Consider the following 23830-nt stretch of genomic DNA (forward strand, 5'->3'; position numbering starts at 1 on the left):
GTCCTTGGCTTGTTTAATTCACAGATAAGGAGGGCCAACTGTATATTACATATAAGGGATGTGGACCCTCAGAGCCAAATGGGAATTCTGGACCAGGTGACGGAAGGGAGAGAGGTCTGTATCACACTGGCATGTTTCTTGTAAAAGAAGTAGGAAACACAAAGAAGAATAAAGAAGAAAATCATATTAACACTTGTCAGAGATATACGTTGTTACTATTTTGGTTACATCCTTTAAGATCTTTTTTCTGTGCACATATATGGGTATAAACCACACATTTCATTCCATAAATGGGTTCATATGCTCATGTGGTACATACTGCTCTTTGTCTTGCTTTTTATACTTAGCGATAAGTTGTGGACAGTTTTCCTTGTCAGTAAACTAAAGGTCTCTTGTATTTCACTGTGTACCTACCATGATTTAACTAATCCCTTGTTATTGCCCCTTTAGGTTACTGACAGTGGTGGCCGATATATAATACCGACACCGTGCACATCCTATTTTTACGCTTAGGTTATAGTCTTTAAGTAGAATCAAAGAATATGCGCACTTTCGGCAGTTTTGGTACATATTGCCCAATTGCTTTTCAGAAAGGATATATCAACTTAGGCTCTCCAGTCCTATGAGAGTGTCTCTTTCACTACATCCTTCCCAATACTAGGTATTATTATTATTTTTAACTGCAAATTTGATAAGCAAAATAGTGTTTCGTTGTTACTGCTTTATTTTTCTTTATTATTATTATTTTATCACTTGGACTTTTATTTTTTTATAGGCCAATTAGTCATTGGTAATTCTCTTGACAAATTGTTTGATTATGTACTTAGTTTTCAATTGGAATAGTCTTTTTTCGTTTTATTTGTGCAGTATTTTATTATTATTATTTAGTGTAGTTTATTCTTTTTGTCTTACTGATTGATAAGGGTACTTGATGAATATTCAGTCTATTAACTCTTTGTCTTTTTTATATTACAAATATTTTATCCTAGATTGTCATTTGCCATTTAGTTTTGTTCACTATTTAAGCATTTGTAAAAGTGAAATGTCCAGGCAATCGAGGTAGTCTGTCTAGGCTTTCCGAACGACTGGGCTGGAGTGGCCATGACTGGGAGCAGGGAGGCCCATTGGTGGCCCCTGCACTGGTACCAAGGTGGCAAGACGAGGCCCACAGTCAGGGCCAGGCTGGAGAGGATGGAGCTGTGCAGTTCAAGACAGAGTAGAGGTGATCAAGATGTGGTGATCTTGAGTGGGGGAGTGAAGAAGGAGGGAGAGGAGTCTGGGGTGACTCACAGGGTGCTGACCTGTATGGCAGAGTGAGCAGGTGGAGGAAGAACCAGAATCGGGAATACAGGAAGAAAGGGGCTAGGGGTCCGGCGCAGAGACTGTTGTAATTCCTCTAGGGATTGTTGTTGGAGCCTCCTGGTAGAGAGCCCTCTTTGGTGTTTGAATCTGTAGGCCTGGCCTTGCTTCTGTCTCTGTGTCAAGCTCGGAGAGGCTTTCTCTGCTACAGAATTATAGATTTAAATAAATTCTCTTTTAATACTTTGTTTCATCTGTTTTTTTAGGATTTTTTTTTTTTTTTTTTTTTTGCAAACCAACACTGTTTTATTGTCAACAGAACCTGCCTGGGGAAGTAGGGGGCCCACTCTGCCCCCAGAGGGGCTATGGACCTTGGTTGTCTGGGGCCCATGGGAGAGATGGGTCTGTGCAGTGAGAACAGCTCTGGCCACCACTGGCACCTGGGTGGTCAGAGACAGGGTCTGGGGGGCCAGCAGGGGGCATGGGAGCCCCCGGGGAGCTGGATCTTGGCTCCCCCTGGCTCATCTGCAGGAGGCCAGTGAGGGCTATCAGCTCAGGCCCACTGAGCCAGGCGGTGGAGCAGCCAGAGGATCGGATGGGGAGGACCCAGGGGGACATTACTGGGGGTGGGAGCAGCAGTTTCAGAGAGCCCATCACCTGCTGAGGGGCCTGAGACAGGTGCAGGGGAGCATGCTGCCCACAGGGGAGCAGAGGGTCAGAAAGAAAGACGTCTTCACAGCGTGTCACTGGGAACCCTGCATCCCTGGGTGCCTGCTCTCCACTCTGATGTCCTGCTAGATGGGCCTGAGGCCTCTGCCTGATGCTGCCTTGTACAGAGGCCAGAATGAGGGATGGCATGAGGTCCAGCCTGAGAAGGAGGTGCCTGACCCACAGCTGGGTCCCCACACCAGCCGAGGTCCCGCTTGCGCCTCATAGTTGGGGTCCCAGGATGCCAGCAGGGTCATCTTTGACGGGGCCACCTCCCAGGTCGTCTGTGGGGAGTGGGGAACTGGGGCTCCCGGGGACCACTCGGCAGCCAGGCCTGGGGGCGGCCAAGGCAGCAGCTGCCCTTTCCGGTCCAGGAAGGCCTTCGGGACCAGGGCTGAAGGCTGTCCTGTGGGGTGTTCTTGGTTCCCCCAGGGCTTCCTCTCCAGAGTCCCAGGCCTGGCACCTGCTCTTCACCGGCACCCCACCGCCGAGAGGTCCAGGGCAACATGCCACATCCAGGGGGAAGGCAGGGCAGGGCCCTGCGCCGCCCGGCCCGCCTGCCAGGCCCCTCCCGGCTCCCACTCGGGCCCAGCTTCCCTCAGCGGCCCGTGCTGGCCTGTGCGCCCCTGCGAGCCCAGGTTGCGGCCCACCTCACAGGCTTTACATTTAAATGTGGATGGAATTTGTCATATTTTGGTGATTGTGAGTTAAAGATTTAACTTTTTTTCCCCTAAGTGACTAATGATTAAAACATCTGTCCTTGCTCTTGTGATCTGAAATAACACCTGTGTCTTACAATATATTTCCATGTATATACCTGAGTCTGCTCTAGGATTCTCTGGTGTGTTCCACTGAATTGTCTGCTCCTGCACCAGCGCCGTTCTGATCACATTCTCTTTAAATATATCTAATAGGTGCTAGGGTAAGGTGTACTTCACACTTTTTTTCCTCAGAATTTCCTTTGTTCTTTTAGGATGGACTGCAAAATCACTGTAAGCCCTGCTCCCTTGGACTGCACAGTGGGAGCTGGAAACACGGGTGACCCCATTGGGACCCTTTGTATTCATAAGCACCAAATATACCAGGAACTGGGTTTGGTGAGCCTGGACTTTCTTCTTGATACAGAAATCACATGGGGCCTCTTTAGGAAGAAGCCCCTCACTGCCATTGACTTGGGGCATCGCCCAGTCTCTGGCCCAAAGACAGTCCTGTGGACCCTCAGAGCCCCTATGTCCTTGCTGCTGTGGCTGTTACAGCACCCAGCCATATGCTCCCCACTGTAACCAAGCCAGCCTATACTGGGGTTTTATTCTCCATCTTGCAGGCAATCCTGTCTCTAGCCTGTGCCCTCAGTGTGCTCTCCAAGCCTGGTGTCCTCTAATGATTTTCCGTAGGTTAGCTCTGAGGATCTTTTCTTTTCTTTTTTTTTTTTTCCAATATTTATTTATTTGGCTGCCCAAATAAATTTGCAGCAGTTGCAGCATGCATGCGGGATCTAGTTCCCTGACCAGGGATCGAACCCGGGCCCCCTGCATCGGGAGCGTGGAGTCTTAACCGCTGGAACACCAGGGAAGTCCCTGGGGATCTTTTCTTAATCTGTTCTTAAATGTGTTTCTTCTAGAGAATTCATAATTGGCAGCATTGTGATGGCTTCTTCCTAGTTTCTTCTGTGCATGTAAGTTTTTCCCTATTTCTCATTTGCTAGGCTTTTTCTTATTTAAGTGACTTTTTCAGGGTCTTTTTTATTGAGGAGTCATGAACATACCATAAAGTCACAAATCCTAAGCATACATCTCAGTGAGTTTTTATATATGTGTACACTGTGGATCCACCACCCTGATCAAGATAGGTGTTTTAGAGTTAAGAAGCTGTTGGTGGGAGGTTGGGTAGAGAGGGAAGTCATGAGTGTGTCCCCAAGTTGCCATCTTTTTCTAGAACTGCCTTTAAAGAGTGTTAAGGAGGGAGCCACATATCAAGTCTATACGGTATGTGGAGAGCAGAATGGTTAGGAGTGATGGGTCATGTTTTGGTCCTCCCCCTTCCTAGCCATGGGACTTTTGTGCCTCAGTTTCAACAGTTGTAAAAAGGGAGTAGGTGATAGCTCTTACCTCACAAGGTTGTCATGAAGATTACACAAGGAAGTACATGTAAGTGCACAAAAAATGTTAATTGTTGTTTTTGTTGTTATTAATAATGAGGAGGAGGAGGCAGTAGTTCTTAATGAAGGGCACACATCAGAATCACCTGGGGCACTTTTGCAAAATATACATTCTCAACCTGGCCAGATGTACTGAGTCAGAATCTAGATTTTAAACACCTCCCCAAGTCATCGTGTTGCTTATCTTGGTTAAGAACCACTGGGCTGGAGGTGGCCATGACAGGCTGCAGGAAGATCAGTGGGTGGCCCCTGCGCTAGTGAGGGCTGGAGGATTGAGCTGTGCAGATTCAAGGCAGAGTGGAGAGGTGGCCAAGATGATGACCTTGGGTGGGGAGCAAGGAGGGAGGGGGAGGAGTCTGGGGTGACTCACGGGGTGCTGACCTGAATGGCGGCTTGAGTAGGTGGAGGATGAGCCAGAATTGAGACTATCGGAAGGCGGGGTGGGCAGTGGGCCAGAGATTGTTATAATTGTCCTTGGGACTATTGAGTGGAGGCTTCTGGTGGAAGCACCAAGTTAGTATTTGGATCTGTAGGCCTGAGCCTTTGGTGATTTTCAGGGAGTCATCACTGTGAAGGAGGTAGGTAAGCCACGGGTCTAGTCGTAGAGTGAGTGTAGAAGGCAGGAGAGGGCCAAGTTCACAAGCATCCACCTCTGGGAAGGCCTGCGTCCACTACTTCCTCCCTCCTTAGAGACAGAGAAGCACTTATTTCTCATTATTAATAGCCCCCTTGCTGAGGACTGTTGGGGAATAAAATCAGTCTTCTCACTTGAAGATGAATAATAACTACGGGTCACTTCCTTTCCTCACAGGTCTCAAGGGTTTCCACATCTGCAGACGGAAGAGCTTAATCCTCCATCAGTATCCTCCGACAGCACATTCAGTTGGGGGCAGTGTCTTATCTTCCGACGTCCGTTCACCCTCATGCTTCACACATACTCTGCCACTGATGGTTTCTTAGACTCTGGCTTTCTTCAGGCCCTTGATATCAACCAGTTACCCTTTGGTAAGAGATTAAGCCATTCCACTACTCTCCCAGAGGCATTTGCATTTAGAACTACAGGTATAATAGAAATAATGGAAGATGTTGCATTCCTGAGGGAAGGCGATCCTGGAATGAATTATTCATTTGCTCATTCTAGAACGTCCCATCCTTCTGCCCTGCCACCCCCTCTCTCTATTCCTGCTCGTGCCTTGGTAAACCCTACTTCCTCCAAGAAGACTTCCCCGACTCCTGTCCCTTCCAGGTGAGGCCAGTTTTAGGGCTCTGAACAGATTCCATTTGGCTTCCCAGTTGAGGGTGGAGGTGGCAGGGATGGATCTCAGGAAGATGTAGCTGCAGGATGGATGTGCATTAGGTCTCTGCATTTCAAACTTCCAGTGAAAAATATCTCTTATGTCCCAACTACCGCACACACCTACATACAGATATATAAAACTGAAACAAAAATTTTGTAAAAATAACACTCACTACGTGTGATGCATTTGGATATTTTCTGTTCTATTTATTTTTTAAAGGAAAATGCTGGTTATAACCCATTGAACTGATTTCACAGCCCAGTAATGGGTCACAACCCACAGGGTGAAAAATGCAGAGTGAGATCATTACTGCTCAGAACAACTCTGAACACAGCCAAGGGGCCCTGTGCCGATGTTGCCCTTTGGGTGCCTCGAAGAGCTTGCAGATGATGGCACTGGCAGCGGTGTGGTCCACCTGGTGGTGCTCTGCTTTCTCCGTGGAGTCTCCTTTCAGGGCCCCAGTTGGTTGTGCCATGAAGTGGCCACAGATGCTTTCTCCGTGCTGTGGAAGGAGGTTGAAGTCTATAAAGCACTCCATACACCCCTCAGAAAGATGCTGGCTCAGTGTGAAGTGTCACAAGGCTGTATACCTCATCCCATTTGATGAGGCTCCTCATGGAGACAAAGCTTCCGGGCCCCGTGGGGCTCACTGGTGCTGCTCACCTGGGAGGGCTAATGGATAACAAATAGAATAAAAGCAAAACAGGGAGCTCTTGCCTGCAGCGTAACAGTGACAGAAACATCTTCCTGGTTAGAGGATGGATGATAAATATACGTAAGGAACATTCCAGGGGGCAGTGAGTCTTGAGCCCCATCTCCCTTTGGAACTGGAAGTTACTGAAAACCGAACCCACAGAAATAGCTACCTCAAAACCCCTGCATTTATCCCTCTGAGATCCTCAAAGCCTGTTGACATTTACTTAGTACACTTTTCTAAGAAAAGTGGCTATCTGATGTCTCAACCCACTGCAGAAGAAAATTGCCTGGAAGGGTGGTGGTAGGTCTTTTCCAGAGAGAGACATGTAGATAACAGGAAAGTAAAAGCCATGGGGAAGGATAGAGAAACAGTAAGAAGGGGACACAATCATGTTATTATCTAGTTCCTTAGGGAATGTTCCTAATGACCACTTATGTGGGGAAAGGACATTTTTTAAAGCATTAGAGAGCAGTGGACCACATTTTAGCAAGATTTCACTTTAAAGTGTTTGGGCATTGAAGTTTCACTTTTCAGGAAAAGTATTCATGAGAACCTCAGTGATTCTGCATAAATTAGGTGCTGTTGAACTGCCCCTGATTAGGACTAGTCATGGGTTTGAGGCATGCTGTAATCTCAGGTTCACGGGCAAGTCCTCCCCACCCAGCCCTAGTCAGCCTCATAGCCTGAAACCCCTCCATTACTGTTACTGTTGGGTTCCGTTGTTCACCTGTGTGAATTTGTGAATAAATTCTTTCCAATCTGAAAGCTTCTTGATAGTGGCTTCCGGATATTCTGAAGGTAGATGTAGAGAGAGAACTCTGATCTGGACCCCACCTGAGGATGGGGTGGCCTAAATGACCAGAGAGCAGGACAAAACCACTGGGATTTGGACTGTGGTGAGCTTTTAGGGAGGAGTGGGGGGCAGGCTTGGAAGCCAAGTTCCACCCTTTTCACTGCTTTCACTACTTGAGGACAGCCCACTCACTGAGACAGAGCCAGGCCTCTGTTTCTTCCATAGCCTGTCCCCTCGCGGCTCACTGGCCACCTGATCCCCAGATCTGCTTCTGTGAGTTACCCTGAGTGACTGCAGGGGTGCTCCAATAAGTAAGGGGACCTCAAAGAAAAGCCAGCTGTTTCTGAGACAAAGATCATTTATTCCATATCGTCTGAGAAAGCAACCTTTAAGTAGAAGGCAGTGGGGTTGGTGGTGTGTCACACCACCAGGAGGTTTCTGTCTTAACAGTAGATTGCTACATAGTGTGCGTGCATAATACATTACAATTCTAGTACTGATATTTCCAAATGCCCTGTGACTACAAAACGATGAAATTTCTCCCCGGGGGAGAATGACAACAATAAACTAAAGTAACAATACCAAAAGTCTCTGAAAAGATCTCAGGGGTTTGCGGGACTCCGGTGGTGGCGCAGTGGTTAAGAATCCGCCTGCCAGTGCAGGAGACATGGGTTTGGGCCCTGGTCTGGGAAGATCCCACATTCCACGGAGCAAGTAGGCTCGTGTGCCACAACTACTGAGCCTGTGCTCTATAGCCCATGAGCCACAACTACTGAGCCTGTGCGCCTAGAGCCCGTGCTCCTCAAGAAGAGAAGCCACCGCAATGAGAAGCCAGTGCACCGCAACGAAGAGTAGCCCCCGCTTGCCACAGCTAGAGAAAACCCGTGCGCAGCAACGAAGACCCGACGCATCCAAAAATAAAAATAAGTTAATTAAAAAAAAAAGATTTCAGGGGCTTTGGCCAGAAATGAATTGGGGCTTGGTGTGGTGGTTCTGAGAAGCTGCCTAATGGAATTCTTTTTTTTTTTGGTAGGAATATAATGTGAAGGGTAGAGAAAAACCACTCGAGCTTAAGCACTCTAACTAGTGGAAATTAGATTCTGATGATGAAATCAGAAATGATTTTAACAGGGAGAAGAAAGGGCATCAGCAAAAGAAGACCAACGAGCTTAGATTTTCAATGAACCTACTGTTTTCTCACATGTACACGGGCTACCTGGTGTGTGATACACCCATGTCAGAACGTCCAGAAGGAGCAAAGTCCAGAATTAGAAGAGATTGTAAAGGAATCCCAACCAGCACAAAGGTTGCTTGTCTGCTTCCTTATTGAAGTCAAGAGGAGGAACAAGGCAGACAGGCCTTCTGCTGGGGGGAAGCACAGACTATTCATGTCAGAGAGAAAAAAAGGGGGCCCAATTCCCATTTGCTTCCAACTCTGCCTCCCTTGAGAATAGCCCCCAAACTGAGGCGAAAAAGTAACATCATATGGAATGAAATGAGGCTCCCGACAGTAGAGGAGATGTTAGTGGAACCCTCTTCCCAGGGGCAAAGACCGCTGTCACATTTCCCATCTAGGCTGACTCACGTCCCTGAATCAGTGCTTCCAGGGAGAGGCGGCCTAACTAGAGACAGATCCATTTATTAGTCCTAGATTTCAACATAGATAAGGAAACTGAAACCTGTCCTTTTCAGCAATTTTTAACATTTAAATCAATAAAGACCCACTAGGTAGGCTTCTCTAAGCTAAAGATGACGTAGCTCTGGGAGGGACAAGTAAATGGCTTTGGGGTGACAAAGTCAGGATTTGAAAGTCTTATCAGGGTGGAAAAAGAGGAAATTTTATAAGGGAAAATTTAATATATTTGGGTTCAACAAATTTAATCATCCAAGTGCGTAATGGGGGTGCCTGAGATGGGCTTGTGGAGGGGCCTGAGGGGCTGGTTTTCCACAGGCTCCTTGTGGACCAGGAGTGTGGGGCTCAAGAGAGCCCAGGCACACACCGGAGGTGCCAACCCAGAACAAAGGAGGGGGTGCAGCCCATTTCCACTCCCTGCTCCTTGGGACACGTGGATGTCCAGTGTGGAGTGCAGGCTTCTGGAGACTAACAAAGAAGGAAACATTCAGGGCAGGTCATCAGGTTGGAGAGGGTCTGGGGACAGAGCAGTGGGTGATGTGGCAAGGACCATCAGCTTTGGGAAGAGAGGTGAGTCCAAATACCCGAAGAGTCTCCTGAGAGTGAAAGGGGAAAATTCTGTATGTCCAGAGGGCGGCCCAAGTTAGAGGGAAGTAGGCCTAGGTTCTGCTTGAGGAAGACGCACTGTGTCTTCCCTGTCAATGGAGGGTTTGTATGGCCTTTGGATGGCCTCCCTGCCAGGGACATCTCAGAGGGGATGCCTAGCGAGGTGGCATGAGGATTCTAAAGTTCCTTCCCAAGATGCTCCCTCTGCCATGGACGAGGAGTCCGCAGAGAGCACCTTTGCCCAGGCACTTTGGAGTAAGTAGCTGTACAAGGGCAAACTGAGGCTCCGGGTCCAAGTCCTGCTTTGGTCGCTTTGTGTGTTACCTTTGACTAGTTATTCTCTGCATCTTGGTCCCTTCATTAAAAATATGGATCATGGCAATAGTACACTCCTACCAGGACTTCTGTGAAGTTTAATTGAGTTAAAGAGAGGCATTTAGAACCATTCCACAGCCTTGGTAAGGGCTGTGTACCAGATAGCTTCAGTGATGGTCATCCACTCATTGTCACCACCACCGCCACCTCCGCTGATTCATCACACAGTGCTGGAGGAGTAGAGATGAGCAGGTTGGCTCCCTGCCTTCAACAAGTCAAAGTCCAGTGTGGAAGGTGGAGGAGTGTCGCATGTGGGGATGGGGTTTGGGGGAGCCCAGGGCACGGCCACTGGCGGAAGGCTTGTGGGGCGGGGTGGCAGTCCAGGGCCTCCTTCCTCTGAGACCAGCTCCTGAAACCATGGCTTGGCTCCACAGCATTTCCAGGCGTCCCAGGGCTGCTGTCTCGTCAGTCCAGTGCTCTCCCTGGCTGTTTGCTCTGGGGGTGGCTATGCACGAGGTGCCCCTTCTGCACCCCACCAAGTGCTAGGACTGGCCAGGCTGGCTTGGCAGGTCCAAGGGTATAGGAGTGCCACAGGGCCCCCCGGCACAGCTGGGGCCCGCAGACCCTATTCCTGAGCTGTAGGGCCCCAAACGCTAAAGCTCCCTGAGTGCCTCCTCTGTGCCCGGCACTGTGCTGGGTGTCCTCCTGCAGAGTCATGGCACGTCGTATGCCGGGAGACAGGTGGTGTCAGTCATCCCCATTTTACAGCTAAGTAAACAGGCTGCGACATTAAGTGTCTTGTAAAGGGCAGGGCCAGGACTTGGACCGAAGATTTCCAAGGCCAAAATTGGGTGCCATTTCCATACCCCACCAGAGGTGACTCAGCCGAGAGCCCAGCCCTCGGGAGGAGTTGGAGCCAGAGGTCTGATAGCTGACTGCTCCAGCCCCGGGGAAGGGCCAGAAGGGCTCTGAGAGCCCTACCCTTCCAGGCCTGTCTCCTGCTCCCCGAATCCCTGCCTCCTCATGAGATCCCCCTCACGAAGCCAGCGCCCGCCTGGGAAGTGCTCAGGGGACCCCGTCTTGCAAAGTGGTCCCTGCCTGCTCACTCTTCATGGAAACATCTCTCAACCAGTGGTCATTTTGAAAAAGGAAGGCAGTGGTTTAGGGAAAAAACATGTTTTTAAGTAGTGGTGGCCTTTTTTTTCCCCTAAAGACTTTTTTTTTGAAGAACAGTTTCAGGTTCACAACAAAATTAAGAGGAAGGGTTCCCACGTATCCCCCGCCTCCACACACACACAGCCTCCCCCAGCGTCAGCACCCCCCGCTGGGTCCATGTGTTTGTTACAACTGATGAATCTATGTGGTGGCCTTTTCCCAGAGTTTTATCTGAACTTGCTTGAAATTGAAAACACATATTCTGTGTGAAGAGAATGTGTGGGAACCTGTGCCCGCCCTCCTGCCTCTTGACCCCCTTCTACCACCCCACCCAGATTCTGCAGAACCCGGATGTAGTTTACTCTGCAGAACCCGGATGTAGTTTTACTCTGAGTTTACTCCCCTGCTCTGAGGTGGGGAGAGTTAGCGCTACTCTTTGTTAAGGAGCTCTTCCCCAGACTGTGCCTCTAGAACCTAAGTTCCATGTGGCAGGTTTTTAAAAAAATTATGCAAAAGATACACAACACAAAATTGACCACTTTAACCATTTTTGAGTGTACAATTCAGTGGCATTAAATACATTCATATTGTTCTGCAACCATCACCACCATCCATTTCCAGAACTTTTGTTGTTGTTGTTTTTTTAACATCTTTATTGGAGTATAATTGCTTTACAATGGTGTGTTAGTTTCTGCTTTATAACAAAGTGAATCAGCTATACATATACATATGTTCCCATATCTCTTCCCTCTTGCATCTCCCTCCCACCCTCCCTATCCCACCCCTCTAGGTGGACACAAAACACCGAGCTGATCTCCCTGTGCTATGCGGCTGCTTCCCACTAGCTATCTATTTTACGTTCAGTAGTGTATATATGTCCATGCCACTCTCTCACTTCATCCCAGCTTACCCTTCCCCCTCCCCGTGTCCTCAAGTCCATTCCCTACGTCTGCATCTTTATTCCTGTCCTGCCCCTAGGTTCTTCAGAACCATTTTTTTCCAGAAATTTTTTATTATCCCAAACTGAATCTCTCTACCCATTAAACAATAACTCCCTCTCTTCTCTTCCCCCAGATTCTGGTAACCACCATCCTACTCTATCTCTATGAATTTGTCTATTCTAGGTAGACCTATTCTGGGTCTGTTCTCATAAGTGGAATCATACAATATTTGTCTTTTTGTGTCTGGCTTATTTCACTTAGCATATTGTCTTCAAGGTTCATCCATGTGGTAGCATGTGTCAGAATTTCCTTCCTTTTTAAGGTTGAGTGATATTCCATTGTAGGTATATGCCATGTAATTCTATGTTTAATTTTTTGAGGAACCGTCATACCATTTTCCACAAAGGATGCACGATCTTATATTCCCACCAGCAATGTACAAGGGTTCCAGTTTCCCTATGTTCTTGCCATCGTGGCAGGGGGTTTTTGTTTGTTTTGTTTGTTTGTTTTGTTTTTTCTGGCTGCACCGCCCGGGATGTGGGATCTTAGTTCCCCAACCAAGGATTGAACCCGTGCCCCCTGCATTCGGAGTGCAGAGTCTTAACCACTGGACTGCCAGGGAAGTTCCAGGGCTTTTTAATCTCTTGTTCATGGGACAGACACTAGAACAGTGCCCAGCACATAGTAGGTACTCAATAAATATTTGTTGGGTCAGATGAATCGGCGGCTTTGGTCTCTAGGCAGCTGTACCAGGGAGCCCTTGTACCTGTCAGCAGAACCTTCCCCTTCTAGTCCCTGCTCGGCTCTAAGAGAATCACCCTTTTGATGGGGTAAGTCATCTACAGGTGCTCACTGGTGTCAAGAGAAATGGTAGTACTGTGGAGGTCAGGGAATCGAACATGCTGGCTAGCATAGGAGTGTTTTTAAACTGTGGGTCTCGACCCATTTGTGGCTCGTGAAACCAGTTTTTAGTGGTTAAAAGCATTTATTAAAAATGAAATCAAATAAAAATATTAGGGCATACTACATGGAAGAAAGAGTAAGTATCATTTACCTGTATCATCTGTGAAACTTGTTTTTTTGCCTAATGTTTGTGTGCATGTGTAATAGATCACCAAGAGTTTGAAAAACACTTTTGTTTAGGGTCTGCAGCCTCTGCCTGAAGAATTCTCATAGCAGGCAGCTTACTACCTCACAAGGAAGCCCACACCATTTGGGGGTCTGCTGTAATATTGGAACATTCCTCAATGATCAGAAACCTTTGCTTTGGAGCCCTGCTCTGTGCTGGGACCTGTAATGGGCACTGTTAGCTAAACTGCCCCCACTACTACCTATCCCGTGTGGGAAGCAGCCCAGCTCTGAGGTCCTGCCTGCAGGGCAGAGCCTTCTGCACTGTGTCTTTTGATTGGGATTCATATTAGACACACTGTTTTTCTCCAGTGAAGGCATCTGCATATGGGGACATCTGTGTCCCATTTGACAGGCAGGCAGGCCTCCCTTGGTTCCTAGACAGATCTAGTCTAGGATGACTGCTTCCTTGTCTGAGGTGTCCTCTGGGCTCCCCACATCTAATTTACTGCATGCCCCATAGTCCACATTTTAAGTCTGGCCATCCCACACTTCCCCTCCAAGTCTGATGAAAAATCCACCCACCATTATTGTGCAATGCTGAGGCAGATAAGGAGAAACAAATGTACTTATAGATTTATATTTCTTATTTCTTCATCACTTCTGGGGTTATGTTACGAGCCACACCATGCCCAGGCCTGGGTTCCGTGTTCACCTCTCCTGCATCTCTCCTACTTGTGACACAAGTCTTGTTGCTTAATTTTCTTCTCCTACTAGTGGAGGAGGCTCTTATCTCTCAGAGGGCAGTAACTGTTGCATTCATCTTTCTGTCCTTGGAACTCGCACATGAAGTTTGTGCTCCATATGTATTTGTTGACTAGATGGATGTATGAACTTTAAAATCCTTGAGAGTAGAGACTCAGTCATTCCCTTTCTTACTAATTCCACATCTCAGTCCAGCCCAGGCCTGAGCCCATAATAAGGCTGATAGTTTGGCCAATTGATGGGAGTGCTGGAGAGTCAACAGGAAAAGTTTCCCAGGTCCAACTGGATTTTGATTCTCAAGGAAATAAAGAAACCCAGAGGCTAGATTCTCCCAAATACCTGGAGTGCTTGTCAGTGAGAGGCCAGACCCTATCACTTGCGAACCATGATCCTGGGCAGTGAGAAAGTGGTATGGTGAGGTGGGAAGAACTTGGATAATGAAACAAGAGAGGGACTTTATGTGGACCAATGGTGATCAAGTGCCAGGAACTGAGGAGTTTGGTTAACTCAGCTCTCTGCCCCAAGGTCCAAGTCTAAAAGAGACAGAGAGGGAAGGAAGGAAGAAAGGAGAGCGAGAGAACAAGAGACTGTGCCTAGACTCGGAAGCTAGATCAAACTGGACCTGAATCCCCTTTCCATCTCCTTTAATTATGGAACTGTAGACATGGTATTAATCCGCTGAGTCCTGGTTTCTGCTTCTATGGAAAGAGAGTTAGATAATACATGTGACAGGCCCCCTCACTGTTCCTGGCACATGGTAGATAATCAGTAAATAATGGGAATTTTTAGTACCATTGCATCATGTTTGGCATACCTTATCAGTGTAGGTCCAGCTGATACAAGCCAAAAGAGGTCATTTATTAGCAGAATCCTAGCTCACCACCTTGAAGAAAGGGTTGACCTGGAGGCCTCAGGAAGTCCAGGAAAATTGGACCTAGACTCTCAGGAACAGGAAGGCTGCCTTTGGACAGAAGTAGTGCCAGCCTCCTTGTGTGATCTCCAGACAGAGTCTCATGGGCAGGTTTGGATACTGTGCTGACAGTCCCACTGGGAATTGAGGGAGATGGAGGTCTCCCTCAGAAAAGTGAGACGCTGTATCCAGAAGAAGGGAGGGGGAGATGGCTAGACGGGCAGAACTGTTGACCCTGACATATGAGTTTCCCCTCCACTCCCACCTTCTACCTGAAACCTGGTGATCGGGTAGCCCACTGGGTAAATTTTCAAGTATACTTTTTCGAAACTGAATCTTCTTTTTACTTTATACTTGGCCCCGTCCCGTGTTCTTAGGAAGGCTACCAGAGACCTTGGGTTTCCAGCAGAACAAGAGGCTCAACTGACACGGACTGAGGACACAAGTACTGACATTGCCGAGCGTCCTTAAGTGCCGAGTCCTCCACAGGGCTGTGGGGGGAAGGGTTTGGGGGAGGGACCCATCGCGAGCTTTGCCAGCCCGTTCTGTTCCTCTTCTCTCCCCTTTTCTGCTCCCGCTCTTCTAGGCAGCAACATCATCCGCTCAGGACATCTAAAAGGCCTCCAAGCCTGAGAGGTCACAGTAAGGGGCCTCAGGCCCGAGTAGGCTGAGAAGCGGACCTACCTCCTCAGGACCGGGAAGTCAGTGTATTTGCCTTGATGCCCTTGTCCTCCCTCCCTCCTCCAAGGTTCCTAGCGCCAGTGCCCTGGCACCCCACCAACACTTGTCCATCCCAGGAGGCACAGCTTGCTGGGAACCTTCCCCTTCCCTTTGCCCTTGGCAAGTTTCCTGTGTGGCCTTCCCTTTCAGCCAGTGGTATGTCGGGAGGCTCAGATCAGTTAATTCCCACACAGGTGTTACATTTAAAATCCCAGAAAACTTGTGTTTTCTATGGGAGATTTAAGAGAGAGTGTCAATTGCAAAGGGTAACTCTAAGGATGAGCTCCTCATTGTGGGGTCCCCTGGGCAGTGTAGCTCTAGTGCCTGGGGGAAGGAGGAAGGGAGGGAGGGAGGGAGGGAAAGAAGGTGAAGAGGACTAACCGGTGGCAAGGAAGGAACCGATGAGGAGCGATTTCAGGTCACAGTCACCTTCCATCCACCCCATAAACAGATGGCCGCCTCCCCTGCCTACAAAGGTCTGGCTTTGTGGCGGCAGCTGGACTCTACCAGCCTAGCATCTTTTAAAATGAAAGAAAATAGGGCTTCCGTGGTGGCGCAGTGGTTGAGAGTCCGCCTGCCGATGCAGGGGACACGGGTTCGTGCCCCGGTCTGGGAAGATCCCACGTGCCGCGGAGTGGCTGGGCCGGTGAGCCATGGCCGCTGAGCCTGCGCGTCCGGAGCCTGTGCTCCGCAACGGGAGAGACCACAACAGTGAGAGGCCTGTGTACTGCAAAATAAATAAATAAATAAATAAATAAAAGAAATAGAAGTAAAGAAAATAAATTTTTAAAGGGAAATGATGAGAAGCAGTGAAATGTGGCATTTGGGTAGGGGAATTTTTTTCTTTCTCTCTCTCTCTTTTTTTTTTTTTAGATAATCCACAAACCACAAACTTTACCCTTTAAAGTGTATAATTCAGTGGTTTTTAGTATATTCATAAGGTAGCAGAACCATCATCACTATTTAATTCCAAAACGTTTTCATCACCCCAACCCGTTAGCAGTCACTCCCTACGCCCTACTGGCAACCACTGATCTACTTTCTGTCGCTATGGATTTACTTATTCTGGACATTTCATGTGAACAGAATCATACAATCAGTGTCATTTTGTGTCTGGTGCCTTTCACTTAACATAATGTTTTCAAGGTTCATCCATGTTATAGCACGTGTCAGTACCTCATTCCTGATTATCGTTGAAAAATATTCCATTGGGTGGATATACCACATTGCATTTGTCCTGGTGGATATGTGGATTGCTTTCTTTTTTTGGCTATTATAAATAATATTGCTGTGAACATTCACGTACAAGTTTTTTTTGTGTGTGGACATGTTTTCAATTCTCTTGAGTATACACCTCACAGAGTTGCTGGGTCATATGGTAATTCTGTGTTTAAATTTTTGAGGAACTGCCATGGGTTGGGGATTTTTGATAGCTTCTTTCCTGATTCTAAACATCATATACGTTCATTGTAGAAAATTTATAATATGCATAAATGTATTAAGAAGAAACTTAGATTCACTCTAATTATATGACCCATTAATAACTACCTTCAATGTATTGGTGTATTTGCTTATGTACATCATTTAAAGAATTATATTGTGCTTAAAATATATACAGTTTTGTATCCTAATTCTTTCACTTTACCTTTATTGTAAGCATTTTCAGTGCCAATAAATATTATTATAGTGTGATTCTTTCTGACCACATTCTATCATCATTGGATGCACCATAACTTATAACAACTTATATATATATATATATGTTATATGTATATGTAAGTTATATATATATGTTATATATACCTTATTATAACTTCTAACAACATGCTATTCTTGGACATACTCATTTCCACATTTCTATGATTATCACAAGTGGGGCAATATCCTTGTATGTAAGTGTCCATCCGTATCTCTGATAAGTTTGAGATAAAACCTTAGAAGTGAAATTCTGGGTAAAAGAATGTGAGCATTTAAAAAAATAAAGCTTTCATTCTGAAATAATTTTAGATTTGCAGAAAAGTTGCAAAGATAGTACAGCGAGTTCCCATATACCCTTCACCCAGCTTCCTCTAATATCAATATCTTACCCAGCCAGATTATATTTGTCAAAGCTCATCGAGTAACATTGGTGTGCTACTATTCACTAAACTCCAGATTTTATTTGGCTTTTTCACCAGTTTTCTTCCTAATGTTTTTTTTCCATTCCGTGGAAAATTCAAGATACCATGTTGTATTTAGGAAGTGAATACTTTTAAGACTTTTGAGTGTGTGTGTGTGTGTGTGTGTGTAAAAAAGTTGCATCAATTTATATTCTCATCAATAGTATAGGAGGAAAAAAACGTTGCCAACCTAATAGACATAACAGCAAAAACAGTAATGTGAATTTAACAGGCTTTGTTTTTTTTTTTTTGGCCACACCGCACGGCTTGGGATCTTAGTTCCCCCACCAGGGACTGAACCCAGGCCCTCGGCAATGAAAGCGCGGAGTCCTAACCACTGGACCACCAGGGAATTCCCCTAATAGGCATTTCTTAATTGCTTCTGGGTGTACAGATTTTTTCATATTTGGTGGCCAGCTGTACTTTTGTTTTTGGTTTCCCAATCATCTATAGGGGTTTTTGTCCATGTCTAGGCCTTTAGCTTCCATCCAAGCTGACATACTACCAGTGTCAGGTGAGTTTCTAGAAAGCCATCACTGCATCCTGCAAAGTCACCAGGGTAGGGGCCCCGGGGAAGGGTTGGCCTGCCCACATGCTCCCTGCAGGATTTGTTTCTCCTACAGAGGCCTGCCCCAGGTCGTGGAACCCAGGTGACAGTGAGGTGTGTTCTCTGAGAGTGGGCTCAGCTGGCGGCCAGGAAGCCAGCTGTGTACAAAGAGCAGTACAGGGTGGGCAGTGACGTGTTGTCAAGAGCACTGTCTTGGAGTCAGAAGAATTGTGCTTTCGTCCTACTTCTCTTACTACTCTTACTACTCTTACTTCTTTCGTCTTACTTCTCTTACTACTTATGTGAATTTGAGCAAATCCCTTCCATTTACTGAGCTCTAGTTTTTTCACCTGGTTAATGGGAGAAATCTCAGGGACCGAATGAAGGCACTTTGTCAAGCGCTGTACAAATGGGTGATATGGTCAGAGGGAACCATGTTGTGAAGGGGACTGAGAAGTGCCTTGTGTAGACAGTATGAATCTCAGTCCACCACCCTCCTGAGATCAACTTAGTTCCGACCCTGAGCTCCCATCTGGTCTGACAGGGAGGAAATTCCATCTTGGTCACTATAGGCCCCTTCCCGGTAAGGGTCACCCTGGAATCCAGGAGGCTCATGCTGTTGCCTGGGAAAGGGGCCTTCTATGGGCTGTCCACTCGCATGGGCCCTGGTGCCCTGTGAGGCTCTGACTCTGCTCCAGACCACAGTCAGGCTTCTGTGCCCAAGGTCAGATTCCGTCTGGTCCTGAAGCTCAAAGAGGACAGATCTAAGACCTTGGAATGGGAAGGGAGAAGAAGAATGCAACCATCTAAACACAAGTTAATATCTGAGAAAGTAACCTGGCCACGCCTAGAAGACATTGGAAGATATGTCCTCTTTTCCAAATACTGTCACAAACTCGCAGTGTGGCCTCTGGCACGTTACCCATTTTCTCTGAGATGGTTTCCTTAGCTGTGCAATGAGGGGTGGGTTTCATAACCTCTAGAGCAGCCATGGGTGCTCTCCATCCTAGAGTCTGCCAGTCCTGGGGGGGGACGAGGTTTTCTTTCATTTTGATGTGCCTGGCCTTTCCCAGTCACAATCACATGACCTGGCCAGGAGCCCTTTAGAAGCGTGGCCGACAGAATGTTACCGAGGCCTGCTGCTTGTCTGACCTGTGAGGGGTCTGTAGCTGTGTGTAATCTTCACGGTAAGTATGAGCTAGCTCTGGGTTGCCAGTGCTCTCAGTACATTATCTCATTTAATTTGCATTAATGCTTGTCAGGTTGGTCCTATTTTTCATTTTATATGAGAGGAAACAGAGACCAGGTAGCTTTCTTTTAGCCAAATGGTGGGGGAGGGGCAGAACTGGCCTGGCCCTGACGCTGAGCTTTCTAGCCCACTGGGTTGTGTCCCTTCTGGGCCAGAGGGAACCTGAAGGCAAACGTCCTGGGATGCGTGTGTGATCATTCTGAGAACCAGTCTGGGAAAACCCTCCCCGAGGAGACTCCCAGGTTCTCATGTCCCCCAGAGTCCTGAGCAGCTGGGGAGAGGGTATTGGGAAATGCATAGGAACTCCTGGGGACGAGGGTTCTCTGGGGGCAACAGTAAGCATCTCTCAGAGTTCTGGGGTCTCTGCCTGGACAGTAGGCCCAGGACCCTGCCTGCACACCCATCCTGCAGAGGGCTGTCCTCCTTTCTCCACTCATGTTCCTGCACAGGTGGTCCAGGGTACCTCACCCGCTTCCTCCTTGGGCCGGGCTCGGGGTGACATCTGGGTTTGCATCCAGGCAATGGGTAGGCACATGCCATTATCACCATGCACCCCCCAAAGGCAGGGATCCACATCTGGGCCTTACCATCTAGAGACAGGTATGAGCCAGCCTGCAACGGTGCAGTGACACAAGCAAGCCTCCCCTTAGTGATTCTGTCACATAGGTCCCTCCACTGCCCCCACAGACTTACTCCTACTAATTTCAACCTCTCTCCCCTTCACCCCATGGGCTGAAAAATTGGTTGTTGAAAAAGAGAGAATCTCTAAGACCTTATGATCCTCCAAAGATGCATTCTATCCCACTTTCCTGATGAACTTGTTGTGAAATGGTACCTTATTTATCCAAATCTTAAGTCAGGTTTGGGATCATGGATACAAAAATCATGTTGGGCCATTTCTTTCCAGTTATACTGACTAAGCTCTTCCTAGGCGGTACTGGGCCAGGCACTGTGAGTACAAGAAAAGTTCTAAAGGCCAGCCTTCATTTAACAGATGGAAAGAGGACAGCTCAGAGATACTAAGGAGCTCGGCCAAGGTTATACAGCTACTTAGGGGCCGTCGTGGTTTTGGAACTCAAGTTTCCTGCCTTTTGGCCCTGCGCTCTTTCGACAGCATCTTAGTCAACTTACACTATGGTTGAAGGAGCAGGAATGGCGCCTCTGGAACAATTACAGAACTCTTAGAGGGGAGCAGAGTTCCCCTTGTTGGTGATTTCCCACCCACAGTGGGCTTGTTGCCAGTGTCCTTATGTTGTTTACTTATATATGCTTGTCTGGGGGGTTGTAATTTTCTTTTGAGACACTGGGAAATCCCGTAATTAAAAACAAAAATCAGTGAAATTGAATTCCTATATTTTTGCCCAGTTTGTGCTTCTTCAGTGTGTGTGTGTGTGTGTGTGTGTGTGTGTGTGTGTGTGTGTGTGTGTTTCGTATTCTAGCACTTTCTATCCTCAGACAATTTCACATAGGTTGGTCTGGGGGAGGGCTCTCTGTCTAGGTGTGTTCTACCTGGAGCACAGTGACAGAGACAGAGCAGAGTGGGAGTGAGGTGTGGGGAAGAGGCAACGGTCGCCCATGAGGAAAGGAGGAATCATGCCGTCTTACTCTCTGGGAGCCTCTGAACCTGGAGGAGAAGGGGGTCTGCAACGGTCGTGCACTGGTGGGGTGAGATGGTGTCTCTGGGAAAAAGGAAAGAGGCTGGTAAAGGGTTTTCTTAACCCAGAAATGTATAGGTTTTGAAGGTTCCTGACAGTGTCAATGTCATTCATTCATTCACACAAATAATCCTGGAAAGAATGCAACAAATAATGATCTAAAATCACCTCTGGGGGCTTCCCTGGTGGTGCAGTGGTTAAGAATCTGCCTGCCAATGCAGGGGACACGGGTTCAAGCCCTGGTCCGGGAAGATCCCACATGCCGTGGAGCAACTAAGCCTGTGACTACTGAGCCCACGTGCCTAGAGCCCGTGCTCCGCAACAAGAGAAGCCACCGCAGTGAGAAGTCTGTGCACCACAATGAAGAGTAGCCCCCGCTTGCCATAACTAGAGAAAGCCCGCGCACAGCAACAAAGACCCAACGCAGCCAAAAAAAAAGAATAAATAAAATCACCTCTGGGCAAAGGCCCTGTGTCAGGTTCCAGAAAAGATGTGTTTTACGTCTAAGGATGTGTCTTGGTTCTGGAGAATCAGCCTCCTCTGGTCCAACGGCCTGCCTGAGGGCTTCCACTCAGCCTCCAGGGCCCCGGAGAGACTCCTGGCCGGGCTGGGCCTCCTGGGGCTGGGGTGTGGGAGAAGGCTGCCAGCCACACCGCTGCCTCACCAAGATCAGATGGGAGGGAGCGAGGTGCTGGGGAGCTGGGCCTGGCTTCCAAGGAAAAATGCCACTGCACCTCCTCTGAGAAGCCAGTGGGCTGAGAGCAGGGCTTGGAGGATTGTGGGTTTCCAACCCTCCCTGACGTAACACCCAACTTTTTGTCAGAGAAGATGAAAACAACCAGACCCACTATCAAGAAATGAAACCAGGTTTGGATCTCATGAGAGATCGGTAAAGAGTATAAAAATGGAAACCAGGGGGACCCTGGCACAGGCTGGGGCGCTGGCCTCAGGGGTCGCCCGTCCTGGGTCGGGCCTCCCCGGGGCCACATCGTGGGGAGAGACGGGGCTGGGTGGGGCAGAGCCGAGGGTGGGTCACATTTCTCACTCCTTTCTCTTTGGAGCTGTGAGTCAGCTTTTATCTTACTTGTTTTGACCTTCCATGAGGCAACAGCTGGAGGTGGGGCAGAGAGACAGAGCAACAAGTGTGCTGGTTCTTCTTTTGGCCCATTTAGCAACTTCCTGTAATTTTTGAGCAAGGACAGGTATAACCCCTTGTGCCCTGAGATGCGTAGTCTCCAACATATGCTCTGACCTCAAGGTTGTCTGGCTCAGCCCAGTCAAAGGCAAATTCATTGACTGCAGGGCAATTGTGGACGTTAAATAGGCCCCGTTGGCTGGGCCTGACTGGTCGGTTATTCAGCAATAAATTTGGGCACCTACTCTGTGCCTCGCACAGTGAGGGGCCTCCAGGCTCACATCTCCTTCGTGCTCCACTCCTTTCCCCTTTATCACTCAGCAAGACCCACATTTTACCAATGACGACATGGCACCACAGAGAGAAAACCACAGACTTGGCCTCTGTCTGTGAGTGAAGTGTATGGCAAATTCAAATGTATCTGCTACAGAGTCTTCCTCAAGTAATTCCGGGTGCTTTCCAAACTTAGCAATTCCCTAAAGAATGGGGGAGGAGGCAGGGGAGCTTTCCAGGGAGAGGAGCAGCATGTGCAAAGGCCCTGTGGTGAAAGGCCACAGGGACCTTCCAAAACCTGAGGGAAGGCAGTGTGACAGGGAAGGAAAGGTTGGGCTCCTGCTGGGCAAGTGGAGCCTCTCTGTGAACCCCCTTTTGATCCCCCCACTTCACCTAGGACACCTCCTTTTTTCCTCAGATCCAAAATCTGGAAAGCCTTCCCTGAGTACCTGGAGGCAGTCAGGTCCTCTGTTAAATGCCCTCTTATACTTACCCTCTGCACCCTAGTGTCTCCTCAAAGGGAGCTCTGCCCTTCACCGACTGAGGCTGTTCAGCCTTCTGTAGCCTCTGGCTGGGGTGGACCCTCTTCCTCCCGCCTGAGGGTCAAGCCTTAGCCTGGAAGTGTCCCAGAGGGGCATGGCCGGAGCTGCCAGGCGTGTGACCAGGGGTGCCCGAGGGTTAGCCCTGCCCCAGGAGCTCTGGGGGCTGTCAGGCGCAGGGTTGCAGGGCAACTGGCTGACAGGAGATGTGACAGGACTTTGCAGTCCTGTCCATGCCATCAGCCCATGACCCCATATCCTGGGAACAGCCTGGCCTCATGGCTCTGTGCCGTCCTCTGCCACCCAACATTGTCATTACCTAGAACTGTTCCACCTCTGCTCTAAAACAATTCTAGAATTCCCACTTTCTGATCGCAGCCTTCTCCCTTACAGAGTTTTCAGCCGCGACTCCCATCACTCCCATCCTCAACCTCACAGAGTTCCCCAGCACCTGCCCCAGCCCATCCTTACCTCCCGCTCCGGAAGGCTCAGACCCTTTCCATCATGTCAGACCCCTTTTCCCCAAACCCGCCACGCCCTGCTCGTCGGTCCTTCCGCTGCCCATGGCTGGGCTAGACATCCTGGCTCTGGGTCAGACCAGCCTCCTGCTGCCCTCATCTCCGCCATGGGGTGACTGGGGCCACTACAAACTGGAGGCCTCCAGCGTTAGTCTTCCTCTCCCCAGGATGGTGCCAAGCCTCCCCCGCAGCCCTCCACCCATCACCTCTCCACCCCACTCCTGGCGAACAGCCCCAATCCCACGTCTCGGAGAAATCTGAGGTCACCGGGTGGGGAGCCCCTGCTGTCGTGGAGGCATGCTGCTCAGTCCTCGGAGGGAAGCCGTGGGGGGGGGGGGGCGGTTGGGGGCAGCGGCCCCAGCCGCAGACAGTGCTGAGTGTCGCAGGGCTGTGCGGGCCTCGCCACCGCTGCCCCGAGCGAGCGTGAGGTTCTGCGGGCGCATCGCCCCGCCCGCTCTCGGCCTTCTCCCCGGCCCCCCGCCCCCCGCCCCCGGCCCGCTCCTGTTCCCGTTCTCTCACAGTCATTGCTCCCCACTGAATCCCTTCGCTCCTAATGCCATTTTGCACCTGCTTCCCAGGGGATCTGGACGGACACACCACCTGCCTTGGCTCGCCGTCTGCGTGTTTCCCTGTCATGGCTCCGCCCTGCACACGTCCTGAGCGGCAGCTCCTCGCCCGCCCAAGGCTAA

At 48.8% G+C, this 23830-nt stretch overlaps 1 protein-coding gene and 1 long non-coding RNA gene across 2 annotated transcripts; both read right to left on the bottom strand.

Moving 5' to 3' along the window:
* Positions 1-875: 875 nt before the first annotated feature.
* Positions 876-2515, bottom strand: LOC117307850 (histone deacetylase complex subunit SAP25-like). Its single transcript, XM_033838356.2, is given in 3 exon segments — positions 876-2096; positions 2099-2377; positions 2380-2515. Coding segments are annotated over 3 exon segments (849 nt in total). The 3' UTR covers positions 876-1662.
* Positions 2516-5242: 2727 nt separating this feature from the next.
* Positions 5243-21618, bottom strand: LOC141276322 (uncharacterized). The gene is made up of 2 exons (XR_012325661.1): positions 21131-21618; positions 5243-6135 (listed from the first exon to the last, which is right to left on the bottom strand). It is a non-coding gene; the product is annotated as an uncharacterized lncRNA (long non-coding RNA).
* Positions 21619-23830: the final 2212 nt, after the last annotated feature.

Source organism: Tursiops truncatus, chromosome 14 (genome assembly GCF_011762595.2).
Source record: "Tursiops truncatus isolate mTurTru1 chromosome 14, mTurTru1.mat.Y, whole genome shotgun sequence".
Classification (NCBI taxonomy): domain Eukaryota; kingdom Metazoa; phylum Chordata; class Mammalia; order Artiodactyla; family Delphinidae; genus Tursiops; species Tursiops truncatus.